A 23388-nucleotide genomic window follows, 5' to 3' on the forward strand; every position below is an offset into this window, starting at 1 on the left:
TGTGCCTTCGTGCCAACAGCAAAACAAAATATAGAATATTACTGTGGAAATAAAAAGTGAAGATTTAAATGCTGCCAAAAGTTGGTTTCGCTTTTAACAGCAGAGAGTCTGTGTAGTGGAAGTGTTCTGATCCACTCCTCTAGTCCTATTGCACTGACACCGTACAATGCTTTGAAAGACGGCCCAATATCTCAGCACCTTAGGTCCCCCCCTACCCGTGCTGCCCCACAGCATGGTTTTACACTCAGGGCAATGCCCTCATCCAAGTGTCAGACACAGCCCTACCAAGTGAAATGCCTCGTGGGAGTGCTGGAAGCTCAGCAGCATGTACTGCAGGACAGACAAAGCCCCCTCTCTCACGATGGGGTACAGCAACTTGGAGAAGACCTACAGGGAGAGAAAAAAGCAAATGAGAAGGCAGAATAGCATTGCAAAGTGAAGAACAGGGGAACAGCAGGAAAGAAAGGTGCTGGGCATCTACCACAGCTGCTGGTCTCTTCCTAATCCATGTTGGATGTTGAAGCAAGCAGCCTGCAATCAGGCCTCTAGAGTCATCTCCTCCTGTCCAGAGCATTGCCTCAGGGCATCCTAAAAACACCATGTGGGTTATTCTCACTCTTTTGGGCTTGTGCAATGCCTGGCACAACAAGGTGCAGGCCTCTGTAACAGCACTGTATTTTCATACCTCCTCATGAACAAGGCCATGCAAGCACAGCAGGATGCTAGATTTTCTAAAATGTGCCTCTTCTATTTTATTAAGATATTTGGAACTTCACTAACCTTTCAGGCAAAGAGATAAAAAGCAAATACCTTTTTCAAAGATGAAATAATGATATTTATTCTACTTTACAAGAAATACCTATATAGCTTCTACCCCTCTCAGATCACACTTCTTGAAGGTTTCCAAAAATCACGTTATTTTAAGGGCTGTGTCCCTTCCCTATGCATTAACAATGAAAGGAAAGATAAAGAAAAGCCAGAGGTGCTTGGCTACTCTCCCACTGCTCAATGCACTTGGGGTATCACAAGAACAAATGCAGTTATTGATAGTGTTCCAGTATTTTCCAGTACTGATAATTATACAATCACAGAATCGTTTAGGTTGGAAAATACCTCTAAGATCATTGAGCCCAACCATTAATCCATCATTGCCAAGCCCACCATGTCCCTAAGAACATAGTCATAGTAACTTCTATGGTGACTTCCACTGGCAGCTCAGCCAGGTGTTATCCCCATTATTCAAAGGAGGGAACAGCAGGACTACAGCATGGAAAAAGTTTCTGAAGTAGTGACAACCAATTTCGGCACTTGGTCACAGAGTTTTCAGAGAGAGGAAGTACTCACTGTTGAAACAGGTGATGGCAATGGCAGTGCAGGCTTTATTTGTACTAATAAATTAACTAAACCAGGACACAGGCTTTAAAACCGACCTGTGACTGTGTGGACTGTTGATATGCTCACTATTACGTATTTTGCCTGTGCCAGCCAGCACTGATCCAGGTACAGTCAAAGGAGAGCATGTTACCTTCCCAAAGTCAAGTTTCACAAGAGCTCTATAGTTTGGGAAGGAAAGTGATTGGTTGGCTTGAAAATCCTTGGCTACTTTATTTCATAACCTTTAAGATATCAGTACCTCTGCAGACCAAGACCTGAAGAACTCCAGGTTGTTCAGGGGAATATCATTCCTAGCTGCAACAACAGTATCCCCTGGGACAGCACATACATCTCCCCTCTATACATCTCAAGTCACATCTCGTCCTCAATTCAGTTGAAAGGCAAGATGATATTTCAGGTACGAGCTGATATTTCTGTGGTTCACATCACATTTAAAAGAGCCAACTGACCTTTTCTATTTTTGAAAGAGTGACTTCAATCAAGATGCTGAACTTTTTCACTGAAGCCAAACCCTTCAGTAGAGCAATGATCCACTTGTCTATGTTCTTTCCCAGGGGCCAGGACACCCAATCAATCATCCTGAAATGAAATACAAACTCTTAAATAAATTTGATACACATATTGTGAAACCCAAGCTCCACTCTGGGTCAAATCTTCTCCAAACTGGTGTCTAGTCAGTGGGATGACCAAGTAAAAGACAGGCTCTTCATAAGGCACTTCACGTGTTATTCAAAGCACAACAGAGCCTGAATTGGAAACACCCCAATGCCATCATTGTGCTGTGGTTCATCAGAGGCTCAGACCCAGGTCCAAAGAATAAAATGGGGATTTTTTTCCACTAACTTCAGTCAGCTTGAGTTCAAGTTTTGAACACTGGTATAGTGCTCTATAGACCACCCACGTGAGGGTTTGATCAAGGTCACTGCATTGTCACCATTAGAAAACAAGTGATATTGGTATGATCTCTGCATTGTTACTGGTAAGGAAAAAAACACTCAGATTCAGATCTTTTCATTCTCTGTGTGGGAAACACTTATTTCCAAAAACACATTAAGAAGCCCCAACCTGGTAACCCTAACAGTAGCCAGTTATTCCTGAATGTCACAGCTAACAAATTTCATCCATAACCACTCAACCAACATGTCATGTTTCTGGAAGAAATACATACTTTACAGAAGTCTCTCATAAAACAATAACCTCAGACTAAGCGATGACACATTTTTTCTGTTAAAATTCAATGTTAAACAACTGGGAAGTAATTAAGACTTGGGATCTCCAAGTGTCAAACTTTATTGACCATTTCAGTACCTTTGATTCGAAGATATCCCAGATCTTCAGGCTCCACCTCAGTCCAGCTATCCTACCAGTCAGTTCCTTTTGCTTATCAATCTGTAACTCATGCAAAATATATGAAGGCAAGACAGATAACTAACCACCACAACGCAAAGAGCAGGAATAAATGAATTCTACAGGGAACCGGAAAAATTAACATCTAGACAGTAAAGAAATCAGCAGAATATGTTGGGATGTTGAGAAATAGCAAAAGTCAAGGCAAGTTGGATAATAAAGCAAAGGCCAGAGAAGCTTCCACAGACATTTGCATCAGAGGAGAACAAGGAAAGCCATGCAATCTCTGTATACAGTGAATGTGGTGGAGATTAAAGATATGATATGGCCTCTAGATGTGATTTCGAAACTAAACACACCCACTGACTTCATTTTAAGCAAGAGGAAGGAATTGATCGGGTTGACAAAGAGGAGGTAGGTAAAAGATCTGAGAACAGAAACAGCTGACACAAAAGTGAAATATGAAAAGTTCATGAACTCCAAACAAGAGGAGTTGGTGACTTCCATCATGTAAAATTCAACTCTGGTGAGTTTTAATGCCTCTATTAACTATTCCATGGTGCTTTATGTGGGGAGAATAGGAAGGTGGTTCCTATATTGAAAACAGGCAATGAGTGGGAAGAAGAGATAGAGTGCCACAGAGGCTCGCCACAGGTGCCAGAGTCAGATTTGTCTGGACATACGAATTTCTAGTCAAAGGACAGAAGTAGATCATATCCAGCTGACTGTCTGAAAGGGGGTTACAAGCAACATTCTTGAAGATCTAATTATCTTAGCACAGATATCCTGAACAGGTTTGGGAAATTTGAGATGATGCACAGCTGTCAGGCATCATCAACACAAGAGGAGGATAAAGGTATCACAAGGAAGACCCTGAGGATCAGAAATGCTGAACTGGAAGGAAACATATGGATTCAAAATGCATGCAAGGCACAAGAAATGGGTGGTACATGATGGTAACTCATCTGCTTGAAGACAACCAGGCAGATACCAGGTGACTATGAATTCCCAGTGTAACAGCAGCTGTGGAAAAGATCAGCACCATGCTGTGGTGCAGAAGAAAAGATGTTTTCTCTAGACAAACAATGACACCTCAGGTCAGGCCGTCATGATGAACTGCACCTGGAACATGGTGCACAAACACCATTTGTGTCTAAGAACATTTCCTGCAAGAAAAGCTTAAAATAACTTGGCTTGTTTAGCACAGCCATGGGAAAGCAGAGATGGGAAGGGACTGCTCTGCCTGCACATAATGAAGGAATAAACACCAGGGAGGCAAAAGGTATTTCAGCTATTTCTGTTGGCATAAGATCAAATGAACTATAAGATGGCCAGAAATACACAAAGGCTGGCTGTTAGAAGAGAGATTCAATCCACTAAAGCAATCCCATGGTGGAACAGCTATGAAAGAAGAGCAGTGGGAGCACAAGCCTGTCCTGCTTTGAGGAGCGTAGCTGAACATTCATGAAAGGGGTCTGTAATGTCAGTGCCTATAAAGCAGAGAGATGGATCCAGAGATCCAAAGATTCCTTTTCACCCCATTTTCTTTTAAACAGGCATAAAATAACCTTGTTTGCTTTTTGCCAGCACTGGTGGCTAAGTTACAGTACTGCCCGTGTTGCTACAGTAGGAAGAAATTACATTTTAAATTCACATTGCACTTTCCACATTGTAAGAGCCACAAATATTTTAGTCGTGATGACCCTAATTTTCCAAAGGAACCACTGATTTGGTATGCTAAACTTTTAAAAGCTCAGACCCTGATTTCTAGAGGTAGCAAGTGCCTAGAAGTAGCACTGCTGTGTGACAGCAGATGCCTTCTGCATCTGGACCCGGGCTCTTTCAAATAGATACACCCCCAGGAAAAAAAAATTAAAAAACTAATCAGTGAGTACTTCTGACGTCATGGGTGCACATTAATAGAGTTTATTTTAAAAGATACAAACTCTGTAAGAAACTCTCTAAAAGAGATTGTGGTGTACACTTATACCAGCAGGTGCCAGCCTTGCTGTTTTTTACCATTATTTGTTCTTTACACGCTTGACCAGAAGCTCCATTCTATGTCCAGTTTATTCCCCTGCTACTAACTCCCAAACCCAAACCTTGGAAGAATACACTTCTGTACAAGACCACTTTTTCAGGAATACTAAGCTGAAAGATTGTTTCATTTTTCACTAAGCTGAAATATCCTGTACACTTTTCTTTGATTTTCTAGGCATGGAGCACACACTCATTGAAAGGCTGATGGTCATGCTGCCTTTTGGGGCACCCACCTGCCATAAACAAGCTGCCAAAACTTCCACATTTCTCCTAAGTGATCTTAATTACATTTTACAGGCTCTGCTTAATGTTTGGGTAACTCTGATTCATCATTTACTCGTTCTTCCACATGACAAAGAATGTTTTAAGGAATAATGCAACTGATTTGGCAACCTCTATCTTTAGAAACTGGTGCTCTTAGAGGATTCATCACCTGGAGCTCACAGCAGCAGGTGTCCAGAAGGAGAAAAAGATGGAGAAGAGGGTTAGGAACTGAAATGAGTCTTTCGTCTTGGGTTGCTCTGTACTCTAGGAAACCCATGGCCTTCCCCAGCAAGCCAAAGAGAAGTAATCCCTTTCTGCATACATAAAGTTCCCATAACATTATGTGTATTATAACACATAATAATGTGTTTCTGTCATGTAACCTTACTGGGAGGGACACACAAACCCTGTCATAAGAAGAGGAAAAATGATGTTTCCAGTAAGATCAAGTCACAGCAGCTCCCATGTGTTCACAGTGTGTAAATATCATCTCCTTAAATGAAGACCTCTAAGGAAAGCATGGGTTACAGATAGAATAATGGAATAATTTAGTTTGGAAAAGAACCCTTAAGATCATTGAAGATACTCCTAAGAAAATGTGGAGCAAGGCACTGGAGCACAGGAGAGAAGCAGGATTTGCACATAAGCATAAATTTCCAAAGAAGATCTGGTGATCTCAAAGAGGGCACTGGTGCTGCAAAGACCAGGTCTAGCATGTCAGGTAGTGTTTCACCCACTACTCTTCATCATGTTATTGACTCTGTATGTCCAGCAGCACCACATTCATCTGACAAAGGTCAAGGTAAGACCCTTCCCAAGATTTTTAGCTGTGACTGATTTATTTTGGATGATGTCCTTCGGAAGGAAGATGGAGATCAACATGAAATTCTGTAAAGGAGATTTTTGGGAAGAAAAAGACCTCAACAGCTTCTGAAAAAAAACCAAAACTCTTCAAGATATCTTATGTTGGGTATCCCATACTACTATTTATTTCTAAGAAAAGAAACCAAATTAAACCAAACAAATATAGTAATAGTCATTGTCATAATAATAATAACAACAACCACCAGTCCTTATTCTAGTTCTTTAGGACCTCAGGGCTGGAAGGAGTGATACAGAAGTTTCCTTTTTCCCCACACACTCCTCACCAGACAGCACCAGCCAAACTGCTGGAGATAAAACCACACAGAGAAACTGAGTGCAGCTTTGGGGCAAGTTTTTCTCTGAACTGAGAATGACATTCACTAATGCAGCCTCTCCTACCTGCTGATGGCCATCATCATTTGCACATCAGTGATGCTGTCATCGTTGGTTAGGTTTCTTATGACGCCATCCATGAGCTCCAGAGGGACAAACTGAACCACGCTGGCCAAGGCATTGGATGGCACTTCCTGCTCCTCTGTAAGACACAGATGAGCACCACCAATGAAGATGTTAGTTGCTAGGAAAACCAAGCACATGAGGTCATTTCTCATCTCTAAAAATCAAATCACTTCTGCCCTTGTAAATAGAATCACAGAATTGTTTAGGTTGTAAAAGCCCTCTAAGATAGAGTCCAAACACTAACCCAGCACTTGCAAAGTCCAACACTAAACCATGTCCCCAAGGGCCACATCCACACACTACGGAGCAGACTGTCAGCTGGTGCCAATGAGCAATGTGGAACCTACAGCTGGAGTGTGCTAGGAGGACAATTCCCCAAATCCCGGTGCAGCACATAATGAAGTTGGGTCTTAGCAGATGGGCTGTTGCATGAAGCTATATACAGCCCAAAGGGAGAAAGAGATCACAGGCACAAGAACATCCTTGGGCCAACCCTAGGTACCAAATTTCCTCTGCATGCTCTATTTCTACTAAGTATTGCAAATAATTGCAAATTTGCCAGTCTGGAGCACCTTCCAAAGGATGAGATTTTCATACAGAGGGCACTGCAAAAGTAATCTCCTGTGGGTTTAGGAATAGCTGGAGCAGGAGATCCCCAGCCTTTCATGACACTGGTACCTCCAAAAACCTTCTGAAACCCTCCACAATAACCTAAAGACCCCGGAAACTGAATAAATATCTTCTGTCTCACCTTACTATGCAACCCTCCAAACAGACAGTAGAGCTTCATACCTCTAGATAAGTGAGAAATAACTCCTTAGCTTTAACCCTAGTCTCTGGTAGGGAGCAGGCCATTGGGTACCACCAAGTCAGTCATAAGAGAGTGACTTTTCTAAATGCTTTAAAGTTCCATTCTAACCAGCTGTAGATAAGGTGCTTTCCCTTAAACCCAACCGATGCTGGGAAGTGCTGAATACACAAACTCGTGCTGCAAATGTTTCAACACCATTAACAGCTCCTATGTTCAGACTCTGTGTGTGTTCAGGGGATATTATTTTCCCAGCTCAAAGTCCTGGGTAACTTTTTGAGATGCTTGTTTATTATACTTCTCTGTGGCTGCATTTCTGTAGTGGATGAGAACACTGCGAGATGTCAAACTAATTGAATTTGACTTCATCAGAGACAACATTTACATTCCCAGCCTTTTTTATTACTATTTTTAAATTACCTGTTGAAGAAATGATAGTGAACAGTTCCTTCAAAGAGGGCAGGATGGTTGAGGTCTGAGTCCTCCAGATCCTCTGTAGCAGACCACTCACTTTGTTCACCTGCTCCAAAAATTCCATAATCTGCTCTTCCTCCTCGGAGACACACTGGAAATGCCCGATGCATCTGATCAGCTGCTGACAGAACAAGAGCTGGTGTTTTCCTGTGGGAATGCATTGAGGATGCTGGGTTAAGAGCTTGCTGATCTTCGCACACTGCTTGGGGCTGGGCCTCTCACAGATTTTCCGGAGCACCTCAATCCTCAATAAGCTGAAGATGCTGTTTGCTGACGGGCTTTCCAGGACAAACTGCAATCCTAACTGGATATAATCAAGTACATAATGGCTTCTCTTCCCCAGAGGTCCATAGCCTTCCTGCAGGAGACTCAGCAGGAAGCGGACATTGAAGAACTCCTCAAATTCCTCTGGGTGATAGTGGCCGTAAACCTCCAAAACCTCCTTCCCAATCTCTCTTTTATATTTGGTGTCCCCGGTGAGATAAAGCTTGGTGGACAGCTCCAGCATGGACCAGCATTGCTCACTGTCCATGGGCTGTTTCGATGCCTCAATGACACGCCTCACTAGCCCTTGCTTCACATTGTTGGGGTATGAGGACATCACCACAGCTTCCAGTATCTTATCCATCCTCCTAAAAGAGAGGAACAGAGCAGCAGGTTAGTTCAAGGAGGGTCTGCTGAGCTTTCAAGCCCAGCATGGCAAGAAAGGTCAAAGAAACAGAGCTTGAGAGCAGTCTGGGACCACTCTAGAGATAATTCTTGAGCCCTTTTCCTGGTAGAATTCAGAAAAGTTTCCACCCTGGTCACGTTTGACAGAGATTAGAGCCCCTAAACTGCATGAATACACAAAAATGCAGAACTTCTTCAAACTAATCATAACATTTGAGAATTTTTGTCTTGTAAACAACCAACTACAGACCCACGGAGGGCATGAGTGGGGAATTAAGGGAGCCAAGGTCTTATAATGTTGTCTGCTGGCTCACGTGTTCTCAAGAGGCAGAAAAGCTCCCAATTATTGTCTTCACATTCAGGGAAGGAGAGAAAAGCCCTGGGAAGCAGAGGTGGGATTGCAGCCTCTCTGTGTGATGGCAAGGGTGTATGTTTGACATTTACACTGTGCTGCCAGCCGCTCCAAGCGGTGCAGTCTTGGCTGCTCCCCAGAGACCTGCTGCATTTGTATGTGGGACCAAAGCAAGAGAAACTGCAGAGTCAGGCAAAGTTTCACATTCGTCATGGCCCAAATTCACCAGCAACAAAGCGTTAGAGGAGAGAGTGCCTAAAAAAAAAACCAACCAAGGAATTCCCTGGAAAAGCTCAGAAAAACATTTATAACCAGGTGTTGTATCCACTACTGCACAAAAAAAAACAAACAAACAAAAAAAACCCCAACAACAACAACAAAACAAAACAAAAAACCAAAACCCAAATCATTACAGAATGATAAAATTAGACAGTCAGAATTTCTTAAAATGTATTACAGGGGCTATATAAAGGCTCACCCACAGCAGGTCCTGCCAGTGCCATGAACTGCACAAATAACATTTGGAGAAAGTCCCTTCCTGCCTATAGCCTGAAACAATCCACACTCGTTTATCCGACCAGAATAATAATCACCACCTTTCTGTTCCTCAGCTTCCTAATCTGTGAAATGAGGACAGTACACAGCAATTCCTAGCAAGGTTAGTTGAAAGATCCTTTGTTAGCACTCAGAAAAAATTTGAAGGTTTTCAAGTGGTCAGGGTCATATTAATGAAGAATACACGTGCAGGTGACACGTACCCTAAGTTTCACAGATGACATCCAGAAGGGACCTCAGCAGATACCATCCAAGAACCATACCATTCCTGGAGTAAGCCTGTATCTGAGCCAGAGAGTATCTTCTCTCCTGGTAGACAGCTACTTGCGAGTGAAGAAGTAAAACCCATGCCAGACACAAACATCAAGCTCTGACTCACAGCTCCTTGGCTGGGAAGCCTTCCCACTTGACTAAACATCACCTCTTCCCATTACTGCTTCCCCCACAATCTCACAGGATGAAAAAGTCCCGTTATTGAGAGAGAGAGATGTATATATATAGCCACCTCCCAATCCAGCAATGACAGCAGCCTACATTGCAATGGCTCTTCAGGAACTACTTTAGCCTTTCTGTCCTGTCTGCTGACTCATACAGTCCTTTGCTCATGTGCTGGATTTATTTTTCCCCACCAAGCATCACTGCTGACTTCCCTACAACAAACTATGGCAGAGCTAATACTCTCCATCACGTTGTTTTCCCAGGATAGAAGACATAAGCGGGACTCCTGAGGAATCAGCCTGTATTAAACCAGTAGCAAATGAGGACAAGTTAAGAAGAGAAGACAAAATCCCACAGGTAATGTCTTTTCACCTCAAACAGAAAGTACACAGTGACAGCAAAGGCTAAAAGTCCACCTGGAGAGCAGGTGAGGCTTGCAGACAGTTTGAAATCAGGAGCATTTGTCCTCATTGTTGCTCAGTGGTCACCTTGGTCATACAGAGACTGGTACAAACCTGCAGTCAAGCTGGCACCCCCCTCACCTCCTCTCCACAGCTTTCCAGACTAAGCCCTGACACCCTGGATATCTGGCAAACGGATAAGGGATGAGGAGGAGACAGGAGGATCTACAGTGCTCACTGGTTATGTCTCTCTATTATATGGGCACTTCCCTGGAGCAATCCATGATGAGCCCGGCACAGCGATTTGGAAACACTACCCAGGCAAGAAGGTTAAAAAATGGCTACAGTTCTTTTAGACCTAAACCCATCAATCACCACAGTTCACTGGTATATGTTGGGTGGTCTTGCTACCCCTCTCAGGGGTGATGGCTGCCCACCACTGTCCCTTGAATGACTACAACTTTGGCTACTTTAGCATTGCCAAACTTCACCCAAATTTTCAATGAAAAGAGTCTAATTCCATCTGAATTTTAAGATAAATTTGCAGCCTCCTCAGGCTGATCACAGAAAGGGACATGAGGATGGGTTACCCCGGCACTGCTACATAGAGTGCAACTAGGGCTCGTCTAACATAGTGCAGTGAGGACAAGGCTGAAACAAACTCCCTCCATAGTCAACAGACAAACAAGTCCCAAAGGAGCACCTTCTTCATCAGGAAACATCATAATATCTCATATTGACATTAGGACCTTGAAGAGTCCTTCTCAGGGAGAACCACCTGTGGTGAAGGGTATATGTTCTCCTCACTGCTGAAGGGCTTTGGGGACAAAGTTGGGCTTTGGGTACTACAGCCCCACCTGCACCTCTCTAACCACTCTCATGTCAGCAAAGCAGGACAAACAAGCCCATGTTCTTTTGTATATTAGGGTAGATCAAGCTGCTCCCTGGGTGTGGGCCAGACAACGACAGGATGGAGGATGGTAGCCAGGGCATATATTACAATCTTAGAATGACATTAAAGCGACATTCAAGCTGCTTTGTAATATGCAATAATAAATATTATAGTCTTAAAACTACACTAAAAGAGCATTTTACACTAAAAGATCATTCACATGTCAAAGGCTAGGAATTAAGATGCTAATTCAAGCCAAGCACAGCTCTAGATGCTTTCAGAGATATATGAGTTTAGGTATCTAATATTAACTTCTTTTTTTCCCCTCAGGACCTGCATGGAGAGTGAATCAGGGTTTATAGTGGAGAAGTTAAGTGATTTGGAGTGTTGTCTGTAAGATCACTGTCTCATTTGTTGTAGAAATTGGAAGTGTGTCATAAATAACCCAGGGAACTGCAGGAGAGGGAAGGACAGTTCCCTGTCAGGCAGCCTAATGCTGCCTTGGAGATCTGGTCCCTCATTCTCCTCTGTTTAATACTGAAAAAAAGAGACTAAATATTCAGGCTTCTATAATGAGTGTTCCTGAAGTAGAACAACCTTTCTGCACTTCTTCTTCCTCATCAGCATTAAAAACTCACAGAAGAGGTGGGAGGATGGCTCATTACTGCTTGCCAAGAGAATGAAGTTCCTAGAGCACACAAGGATGAAGTAGAAGGTCAGAGCGTTAATTATTAAACCAAAGAGCCACATTGAGGTTCTCATCTGTTATGTAGCTCACATAAAACAGAAAGTACACAATGTGAGCTTTACAGGGAAAAAGAAAAAATCCCATGAGATGGCAAAACTGTTCCGCTCCCTCAGTGAATGACTGGTAGGAACAACACAGGCAAAGTCACAGAATCAGGAGGAAAATACTCCTGGGAGGTCTCTAGCCCAATCCCTGCACAAAGCTGAAATCAACCCAAGCTGCCCAGGGCTTATCCATTAAGTTCGTGAAAATATCCCCAAATGGAGATGACACAACCAGCCGGGTAAACCTGCCCCAGCACTAATTAGCTCATAGTAGGAAGGTTTTTTTCTATTTCCAGTTGGAAATTCTTGTTTCAATTTATGTCTAGTTTTTTTGCATTCTCCTAATTTGCACTCCTGTAAAAAGCCCGGATCCATCTCCTGAATAACCTCTTTGTGGTCACTCGGTGGCTGCTATCAGTCAGTCCCCAGCCTTCAACTGTTCAAGGGGTTAATCCATCCCAGGTGAGTCCATCCCAAAACACTGCATTTGTCCTTGTTGAATTCCATGAGGTTCATGTCAGCCACAGCCTGTCCTGGCCCTCATGTTTGGCTGCCCTGTTGTCAAGCGTATTGACTATTTCCCAAGTCTGGTGTCACTCACTAATTTGACAAAGTGAATTTCATCTCCTCCTCCACATTGTTGATAAAAATATTAAAAAGGAAAGGTCCTAGGATAGTTCCAGCCTGTTTCCTACCCAATTAGCAGTCCGCACATCTAGATTGTGGTTTCTCTTGTGTCTTTGATGGAAGGATGCTGTGAGGGATCATCTCAAAAGCCTTACTGACATCAAAGAAGACAACATCCACTACCCTCTCATCACCCACAGATCTACCCATCCATCCTTGGAGGCCATTACATAGGTCAAGAATGATTTACCCTTGGTAAATGAACACTGGTCTTTACCAGACACCTCCTTCTCCATGTGTGCTGACACAGCTTCCAAGAGGATGTACTATATGTGATCATCCCAAGAACCAAAGGGATGATGACTAAATTAGGTTCTCAGATAATGTTTCTTGATTTTCTGAAGATGTGCTAGATGTATTTTGGAATAGGGATGTATTCCTACCTCATCCTTGTCAGGCAATTGCTCAGACCTATAAAACTGTCCTGAAGACACTCTGTTCCACCTGGCAGATCAGTAAGTGTTCCTGGTATTAGGTACCACACACTGCACCCACAAATACACACTAGGGCCCACAATGCTTTCCTCCCATGCCCCCTCAAAATATAAAGGGTGCCGTAAAAGAGATCAACCCTGGCTTTAAACTTAAATTCCACCTAGACCCACAAATTTAATGAAGTATTTCAGCAACATTTGCAATAGGTGTTGCTGACCACAAGTTGGGTCCTTGCAGGGACAGACACCCAACTACACTCTAGAAACCAGAGAGGGAAAAGGAATTTAAGCAAAGAACAGCATTGACTAGCTTAGTTTCATTTTCCAGAGTGAGTAAACTGCAAAAGAAACCAAAACCCAAACTCAGGATGAAAAATCACCTTGGGCTTTGCTTGGGTTTAGTTGTCATAATCTGTACTGTTCAGAGTGTTCTTATAGCTCTCTTTTGCCTGTTTTTTTCTTTAATTAGGATTCATTTCAATTGAAATCTATCCAGTTACTTCTAAATCAATTCACTCCCTTATCCCTGCCAGCAGCAGTTTTCCAGTAAAGGCTCCTTGGTATTTTTTGCAGAATGCAGTATCAGTTGCCACACACCAGATCTTACAAAGCTCTGNGTCCATGGGCTGTTTCGATGCCTCAATGACACGCCTCACTAGCCCTTGCTTCACATTGTTGGGGTATGAGGACATCACCACAGCTTCCAGTATCTGCTCCCTGCTCCTAAAAGAGAGGAACAGAGCAGCAGGTTAGTTCAAGGAGGGTCTGCTGAGCTTTCAAGCCCAGCATGGCAAGAAAGGTCAAAGAAACAGAGCTTGAGAGCAGTCTGGGACCACTCTAGAGATAATTCTTGAGCCCTTTTCCTGGTAGAATTCAGAAAAGTTTCCACCCTGGTCACGTTTGACAGAGATTAGAGCCCCTAAACTGCATGAATACACAAAAATGCAGAACTTCTTCAAACTAATCATAACATTTGAGAATTTTTGTCTTGTAAACAACCAACTACAGACCCACGGAGGGCATGAGTGGGGAATTAAGGGAGCCAAGGTCTTATAATGTTGTCTGCTGGCTCACGTGTTCTCAAGAGGTAGAAAAGCTCCCAATTATTGTCTTCACATTCAGGGAAGGAGAGAAAAGCCCTGGGAAGCAGAGGTGGGATTGCAGCCTCTCTGTGTGATGGCAAGGGTGTATGTTTGACATTTACACTGTGCTGCCAGCCGCTCCAAGCGGTGCAGTCTTGGCTGCTCCCCAGAGACCTGCCGCATTTGTATGTGGGACCAAAGCAAGAGAAACTGCAGAGTCAGGCAAAGTTTCACATTCGTCATGGCCCAAATTCACCAGCAACAAAGCGTTAGAGGAGAGAGTGCCTAAAAAAAAAACCAACCAAGGAATTCCCTGGAAAAGCTCAGAAAAACATTTATAACCAGGTGTTGTATCCACTACTGCACAAAAAAAAACAAACAAACAAAAAAAAACCCAACAACAACAACAAAACAAAACAAAAAACCAAAACCCAAATCATTACAGAATGATAAAATTAGACAGTCAGAATTTCTTAAAATGTATTACAGGGGCTATATAAAGGCTCACCCACAGCAGGTCCTGCCAGTGCCATGAACTGCACAAATAACATTTGGAGAAAGTCCCTTCCTGCCTATAGCCTGAAACAATCCACACTCGTTTATCCGACCAGAATAATAATCACCACCTTTCTGTTCCTCAGCTTCCTAATCTGTGAAATGAGGACAGTACACAGCAATTCCTAGCAAGGTTAGTTGAAAGATCCTTTGTTAGCACTCAGAAAAAATTTGAAGGTTTTCAAGTGGTCAGGGTCATATTAATGAAGAATACACGTGCAGGTGACACGTACCCTAAGTTTCACAGATGACATCCAGAAGGGACCTCAGCAGATACCATCCAAGAACCATACCATTCCTGGAGTAAGCCTGTATCTGAGCCAGAGAGTATCTTCTCTCCTGGTAGACAGCTACTTGCGAGTGAAGAAGTAAAACCCATGCCAGACACAAACATCAAGCTCTGACTCACAGCTCCTTGGCTGGGAAGCCTTCCCACTTGACTAAACATCACCTCTTCCCATTACTGCTTCCCCCACAATCTCACAGGATGAAAAAGTCCCGTTATTGAGAGAGAGAGATGTATATATATAGCCACCTCCCAATCCAGCAATGACAGCAGCCTACATTGCAATGGCTCTTCAGGAACTACTTTAGCCTTTCTGTCCTGTCTGCTGACTCATACAGTCCTTTGCTCATGTGCTGGATTTATTTTTCCCCACCAAGCATCACTGCTGACTTCCCTACAACAAACTATGGCAGAGCTAATACTCTCCATCACGTTGTTTTCCCAGGATAGAAGACATAAGCGGGACTCCTGAGGAATCAGCCTGTATTAAACCAGTAGCAAATGAGGACAAGTTAAGAAGAGAAGACAAAATCCCACAGGTAATGTCTTTTCACCTCAAACAGAAAGTACACAGTGACAGCAAAGGCTAAAAGTCCACCTGGAGAGCAGGTGAGGCTTGCAGACAGTTTGAAATCAGGAGCATTTGTCCTCATTGTTGCTCAGTGGTCACCTTGGTCATACAGAGACTGGTACAAACCTGCAGTCAAGCTGGCACCCCCCTCACCTCCTCTCCACAGCTTTCCAGACTAAGCCCTGACACCCTGGATATCTGGCAAACGGATAAGGGATGAGGAGGAGACAGGAGGATCTACAGTGCTCACTGGTTATGTCTCTCTATTATATGGGCACTTCCCTGGAGCAATCCATGATGAGCCCGGCACAGCGATTTGGAAACACTACCCAGGCAAGAAGGTTAAAAAATGGCTACAGTTCTTTTAGACCTAAACCCATCAATCACCACAGTTCACTGGTATATGTTGGGTGGTCTTGCTACCCCTCTCAGGGGTGATGGCTGCCCACCACTGTCCCTTGAATGACTACAACTTTGGCTACTTTAGCATTGCCAAACTTCACCCAAATTTTCAATGAAAAGAGTCTAATTCCATCTGAATTTTAAGATAAATTTGCAGCCTCCTCAGGCTGATCACAGAAAGGGACATGAGGATGGGTTACCCCGGCACTGCTACATAGAGTGCAACTAGGGCTCATCTAACATAGTGCAGTGAGGACAAGGCTGAAACAAACTCCCTCCATAGTCAACAGACAAACAAGTCCCAAAGGAGCACCTTCTTCATCAGGAAACATCATAATATCTCATATTGACATTAGGACCTTGAAGAGTCCTTCTCAGGGAGAACCACCTGTGGTGAAGGGTATATGTTCTCCTCACTGCTGAAGGGCTTTGGGGACAAAGTTGGGCTTTGGGTACTACAGCCCCACCTGCACCTCTCTAACCACTCTCATGTCAGCAAAGCAGGACAAACAAGCCCATGTTCTTTTGTATATTAGGGTAGATCAAGCTGCTCCCTGGGTGTGGGCCAGACAACGACAGGATGGAGGATGGTAGCCAGGGCATATATTACAATCTTAGAATGACATTAAAGCGACATTCAAGCTGCTTTGTAATATGCAATAATAAATATTATAGTCTTAAAACTACACTAAAAGAGCATTTTACACTAAAAGATCATTCACATGTCAAAGGCTAGGAATTAAGATGCTAATTCAAGCCAAGCACAGCTCCAGATGCTTTCAGAGATATATGAGTTTAGGTATCTAATATTAACTTCTTTTTTTCCCCTCAGGACCTGCATGGAGAGTGAATCAGGGTTTATAGTGGAGAAGTTAAGTGATTTGGAGTGTTGTCTGTAAGATCACTGTCTCATTTGTTGTAGAAATTGGAAGTGTGTCATAAATAACCCAGGGAACTGCAGGAGAGGGAAGGACAGTTCCCTGTCAGGCAGCCTAATGCTGCCTTGGAGATCTGGTCCCTCATTCTCCTCTGTTTAATACTGAAAAAAAGAGACTAAATATTCAGGCTTCTATAATGAGTGTTCCTGAAGTAGAACAACCTTTCTGCACTTCTTCTTCCTCATCAGCATTAAAAACTCACAGAAGAGGTGGGAGGATGGCTCATTACTGCTTGCCAAGAGAATGAAGTTCCTAGAGCACACAAGGATGAAGTAGAAGGTCAGAGCGTTAATTATTAAACCAAAGAGCCACATTGAGGTTCTCATCTGTTATGTAGCTCACATAAAACAGAAAGTACACAATGTGAGCTTTACAGGGAAAAAGAAAAAATCCCATGAGATGGCAAAACTGTTCCGCTCCCTCAGTGAATGACTGGTAGGAACAACACAGGCAAAGTCACAGAATCAGGAGGAAAATACTCCTGGGAGGTCTCTAGCCCAATCCCTGCACAAAGCTGAAATCAACCCAAGCTGCCCAGGGCTTATCCATTAAGTTCGTGAAAATATCCCCAAATGGAGATGACACAACCAGCCGGGTAAACCTGCCCCAGCACTAATTAGCTCATAGTAGGAAGGTTTTTTTCTATTTCCAGTTGGAAATTCTTGTTTCAATTTATGTCTAGTTTTTTTGCATTCTCCTAATTTGCACTCCTGTAAAAAGCCCGGATCCATCTCCTGAATAACCTCTTTGTGGTCACTCGGTGGCTGCTATCAGTCAGTCCCCAGCCTTCAACTGTTCAAGGGGTTAATCCATCCCAGGTGAGTCCATCCCAAAACACTGCATTTGTCCTTGTTGAATTCCATGAGGTTCATGTCAGCCACAGCCTGTCCTGGCCCTCATGTTTGGCTGCCCTGTTGTCAAGCGTATTGACTATTTCCCAAGTCTGGTGTCACTCACTAATTTGACAAAGTGAATTTCATCTCCTCCTCCACATTGTTGATAAAAATATTAAAAAGGAAAGGTCCTAGGATAGTTCCAGCCTGTTTCCTACCCAATTAGCAGTCCGCACATCTAGATTGTGGTTTCTCTTGTGTCTTTGATGGAAGGATGCTGTGAGGGATCATCTCAAAAGCCTTACTGACATCAAAGAAGACAACATCCACTACCCTCTCATCACCCACAGATCTACCCATCCATCCTTGGAGGCCATTACATAGGTCAAGAATGATTTACCCTTGGTAAATGAACACTGGTCTTTACCAGACACCTCCTTCTCCATGTGCGCTGACACAGCTTCCAAGAGGATGTACTATATGTGATCATCCCAAGAACCAAAGGGATGATGACTAAATTAGGTTCTCAGATAATGTTTCTTGATTTTCTGAAGATGTGCTAGATGTATTTTGGAATAGGGATGTATTCCTACCTCATCCTTGTCAGGCAATTGCTCAGACCTATAAAACTGTCCTGAAGACACTCTGTTCCACCTGGCAGATCAGTAAGTGTTCCTGGTATTAGGTACCACACACTGCACCCACAAATACACACTAGGGCCCACAATGCTTTCCTCCCATGCCCCCTCAAAATATAAAGGGTGCCGTAAAAGAGATCAACCCTGGCTTTAAACTTAAATTCCACCTAGACCCACAAATTTAATGAAGTATTTCAGCAACATTTGCAATAGGTGTTGCTGACCACAAGTTGGGTCCTTGCAGGGACAGACACCCAACTACACTCTAGAAACCAGAGAGGGAAAAGGAATTTAAGCAAAGAACAGCATTGACTAGCTTAGTTTCATTTTCCAGAGTGAGTAAACTGCAAAAGAAACCAAAACCCAAACTCAGGATGAAAAATCACCTTGGGCTTTGCTTGGGTTTAGTTGTCATAATCTGTACTGTTCAGAGTGTTCTTATAGCTCTCTTTTGCCTGTTTTTTTCTTTAATTAGGATTCATTTCAATTGAAATCTATCCAGTTACTTCTAAATCAATTCACTCCCTTATCCCTGCCAGCAGCAGTTTTCCAGTAAAGGCTCCTTGGTATTTTTTGCAGAATGCAGTATCAGTTGCCACACACCAGATCTTACAAAGCTCTGGAAACATAAATTTGAGATGCACCTTACCTTTAGGAAATCTTAGTAATGAATTCAGCACATTTCCTACAATGGTATCATAGAGAGATTGACAAATATCACTAAAGGAGGAAAAAAATTCTCACTATCTGAACATAGATTGATATGTAAAGTGATTTGCCTCTTACTTACAAAGAAGAAGAAGAAGATCTACTTCCCTGAATTCCCTGGAGGTCTGGAAGGACAGAAATGAGACTCACCTTTTATTGTCCTCAACTCCTGCTGAAATGGTTTCTTTTATGTCAGCCAAGACATTACTGCTATTCCTGCAGCATCCTCCAGGCAGCCAGGCAATTAGGGCTCAATCCTGCAGCATGCTGAGCTGCTACAGGATGAAAGGGAGCTCACACAGTGCTTTGCTAGAGCACAAAATACCTCACAAAAAATACTGTGTTCTCTAAAATTTGTACAAAATTTGCCATGACTTGGCATACAACTTCTTACAAGGACAACTCCTGTTGTCACCCCTCTAGGTCTGTTTTCCAGGAACATCAAAGTAATTATGTCCTCATGATTTTTTTGCAGGGAACAAACGTCCAATGAATTCATAGGCAAAGAGGATTTTTTTTGGTTCAAAGTACATGCCTGTTCATTGAGCCAAGAAGGGTAAACCACAGCCTGCACATCACTACCACATCTAACAGATACTCATGCTGTTCTAGTAATGTGAAATATTGAGGCATATCCAGACCAGAGACTCATAGAATGGTTTGGGTTGGAAGGAACCTCAAAAATTATCTAGATCAAACCATTTGCTCAAAGTTGTGGCAGAGCCAGCAGCCAAATTTCTTCAGATCTGAAAATACATTAATGCTGATGCTGCACTGTACTTTGCTCTCAGCTGCTATCTGAGTCACACCCAATAAAGTGCTGTGGCAGAGCACAGCACCGGGTTAATTTTAATGAGATATGGGCAGAAATTCAGAAGTAATAACTGCAGAGAAATCCCGTTAAATACCCTTTTAGAAAGAGAATGAGATTCTACCCATCTGCAGTCATAACAGGGAAAAATTGTAAGCACAGAAGCCTAGCTGAATTTTTTGCATGTAATTATAATCTGCCCTTCTAAATTCACCTTCTCTTTTCAAGGAGATCATATACTCTTTGCTTCCTGTCCCAAACTGCTTTCCAGTGACAGATTGCACTTGTGTTGTGCGTCTCCTACTCACTGGAGTTAATTATTTTTGGTTGACGAGGCTCTTCATGCTTTCCTGTCCTCGGAATCTGAACCACCCTTTAGTACAGCACCAACAGAGATTCCCCTTCACCACAGGTGATAGCAGATTTGGAGCAGGAGGTTGTCCTCATTCTCTGCAGAACCTTCCACCCTGCACAGCAGCCTTCTGTTCTCTCCAGAGAGTGGACTGTTGGCATTTTGCATGGCTTTGTGGTACATCAGGAGCTCCACCTTGGGAACAATGAGTTTCTCTCCTGTGGCCACACACTTTCCTAAGGAGTCTCAAAACAGTAATTAACCAGGAGATATCTATTTGCAATCTGCCTAAATTTACTATATAGTAGTCCCTCCCTTCATTGAAATTTGTTGATGCTCTAGATCCACAGACCACTGTGGACCCTTTCTTCTGCAGTACTACATATTCAATTGTTCTTTTTTTCTCTGAAACATTATAAAGATGTTTTGCCACATCATACAATTCTATCAGCCATCTCCAAGTGACAACAGTGCTGGGCAGGCTGCCCTGTCTCAACCCATCTATCTTACCCACCCTACCCTGCTTTCTTATTCCTCCGGTGCTTCTTCGTTGATCCCTTTGATGCAGATAGACCCCCCACTCTTCTCTTGCTCTGTGTTTTTTGCTGTTAGGCACTCAGTCATCAAATTAAAAAAAAGTCTTTGGCTGGATGTCAAAGTGATCAGTGCTATACCAAACAAAGTCTAAGGCTTTAACATTTCATCCTCTCTTTCTCCAGACTCCTCCTTCCAGCTCCATTCCTCCCCTCCAGTCAACAGCCACATACACACACCTCTAGTACCAACTTTCGAATAAACCATCACTAGTGTATTATCAGCCATCCTGGCATACATACAGAAAGTAAGACACAAGGAATTAAAATGCTCTCTCCCATTGCCTTCAAAACCAGCAGCAGAGAAAGGCACATGAGGCAGGGCTTGCTCTAACCACCAGCCTAGCAGTGACAAACTGCTGGCTCTACAGCTAAGCCCGGCAACAACCCCAGATAAAAATAACCCACCCCACTTGCTTTTTAATTCTCTGAATATATTTGGCACTGGAAGCTCAAAAGCTTTGTCCTGTCTACACCAGATAAGTTTTTCCCAGTTTCTCTTCCGCACACTCCCCAGATGAAGGTATCTTCCTTTTTTACCCCCGAATGATTTCTGCTCTTCTCCTTGGCCAGAGCTCTCAGCCAGGGCTGTGCTACCCTACTTCCATAGGGTTTTATACTAAGTGTGCCCAGATCCTGCACTGACCTTCAGGCCAACATCCTTTCTATCATCATCCCTGGAGACTCTATATGTATCTACTCCGGAAAGCTGCTTGTTTTCTTGAAGGTATTTATAGCATTAATAGCACTCTTCTTTCTTCAGGTTTCTGTTTGCTTTTGTCTCTATATAGAAATTAAAACCCTGGATACAACCCAAGGAAAAACCACATCCTGTTCACCAAAGCATACTGGACTGAAGGTGGATACTGCTGACGCTGGCTGGGGTTCATCAGACACTGCCTTACTTCTTGCAGATACAGAGATCTCCACTTTTTTGGTGGTGCCTTCAGGAAAACTGAGATATGATACCCACTTAAGACCTCAGTTTCCCTCCAGCCCCCAACATCTTTGGCTTTGCATCAGCCAAATTCAGAAACCAGGAATGCAAAGTGAGACCATGGCAAACTTTGCAGACTCCATCACAAGGATGCCCAAGGCATTTTGAGCTTCCTCCCCAGGGGAAAGCTCAGCTACATTCTTTCAGCCTCTTTTCAGAATGCAGTTGAAATTTCTCTGCCACCAGCTACAGCAGGGTATAGTTGAGTTCCCAAAGCATTTTGAAAACCTCAAAGCAGTGGCAAATATTCCAACATCTGCTTTTATCCTTCAGTAACACCTGCAAAGTCTAAGCCAGGGCAGATTTAACCCGAAACAGGGTTGAATCTCAACTAATCTGAATTTGACCACTTTTAGAGTCTTTTGGCTCCCTATGGGATGGGAACACCCCTGGGTGTCTCTCTCCAGGTCAGCTTGTCTGGAGAAAACCTGAACCCATATTGGCCAGTTTCTTATAACAAGATGCTGCCTTGTAAACAGGTTTGCAAAGCCCTGCAGGCACCAGAGGAATGCACGCACACCCACTTCTCAGTGTTGCTCCTCTACTTCTCCCTTCAACAGAGCAGCCTGAGTCCTAAAAAGCCAAATCCTCAAGCATCCCTCCTCCACCATTCCCTTCTGCATCCTGATCACAGAGCATCCCTCTCTCTGAGCATCTGTATGGGAATCCTGAAACCTGGGCCTCTCTCCTGAATCCCTCCCTATAAGCATCCCTCTCTTGAGCATCCTTCCTGCACCTCAACCTTCTGAGCTGCTCTTATTCCAACCATCTCTCCGGCATACCTCCCTCCAAGCTCTCTTCTACATCCCAAACCCCAAGCATCACTCCGAGTATCCCTCCCAAGCATCTCTACTGCTCCCCTTCCTCTGAGTATCCCTCCCTCAGAGCATTCCAGTTCCAAAGAACTCCATTCTGACCCCCAAGCACCCTTTAATCACAGCATCTTCCTGTATCCCTTAAACAAGCTCCTGCATCCTGACTGCCCAAGCATTCCTGTCTCTAAGCATCCATCCTCAACTCTTTCCTCCAAGCATCCCTCCAGCATCCCAACACCCAAGCATCCCAACTCCTGAGCATCCCGACCCCCAAGCATCCCAACCCCCAAGCATGCCTCCTGCACCTCTTTTCCCCAAGTACCCTTACTGCACCCCTTCCCCTGAGCAGCCCATCTGCATCTCTCACTTCAAACATCCCTCCTGCACCCCTCATTCCAAGCACTCCTTCTGCATTCCTTCCCCTGAGCACCCTTCCTATACCCTTCACCCTGAGTATCACTACTGAATCCCTCACCCTGAGCATCCCTCACCCTTCACATACCTCTCATCCTGAGCATCCCTCCAGCACCCCTTTTCCTGACTACCCCTCCTACACCCCTTCCCCTGAGCACCCTTTCTACACCATTCACCCCGAGTATCCCTCCTGCATCCCTCATCCCAAGCATCCCTCCTGCACCTCTTTCCCCGACTATCCCTCCAGCAACCCTTCCCCTGAGCATCCCTCCTGCATCCTGAGCCCAGATCACCCCTCCTGCACCACTTGCCCAGAGCCCTTTCCCCCCGTCCCCCTCCTTCCGACCACCCCAACTCCCGACCGCCCCCCTTCTGCACCCCTTTCCTTTCCCCCCCCCTCCCCGCGTTACCTCCGGCCGGGACCGGGATGCGGCGTGGCCGGCTGCGAGCCGCAGTCCCGGAGCAGCGCTGGGCAGGGCCGGAGAGGCGGCGAACTACATCTCCCAGCGGGCCGGGCCGGGC

At 44.0% G+C, this 23388-nt stretch overlaps 1 protein-coding gene across 2 annotated transcripts in view; it reads right to left on the reverse strand.

Annotated features, from left to right (window-relative positions):
- The window catches only part of USP35 (ubiquitin specific peptidase 35), a 33248-nt gene that overhangs the window by 9057 nt on the left and 803 nt on the right, over positions 1–23388 (reverse strand). The window contains exons 1-6 of one of the 2 annotated variants that reach the window (XM_017829265.1): positions 23277–23374; positions 13581–13594; positions 7598–8280; positions 6310–6445; positions 1845–1974; positions 286–387 (exon numbers count right to left, since the gene is read on the reverse strand). In XM_017829265.1, coding sequence (XP_017684754.1) covers positions 286–387; positions 1845–1974; positions 6310–6445; positions 7598–8279 — 1050 coding nt within the window. In that variant the 5' untranslated portion in view covers position 8280; positions 13581–13594; positions 23277–23374. Of the gene's footprint in view, positions 1–285; positions 388–1844; positions 1975–6309; positions 6446–7597; positions 8281–13580; positions 13595–23276; positions 23375–23388 lie in introns of those variants that run through there. The other variant, XM_017829266.1, reaches the window with a different exon arrangement.

This window comes from Lepidothrix coronata, unplaced genomic scaffold, assembly GCF_001604755.1.
Source record: "Lepidothrix coronata isolate B3197 unplaced genomic scaffold, Lepidothrix_coronata-1.0 Scaffold161, whole genome shotgun sequence".
NCBI classification, from domain to species: domain Eukaryota; kingdom Metazoa; phylum Chordata; class Aves; order Passeriformes; family Pipridae; genus Lepidothrix; species Lepidothrix coronata.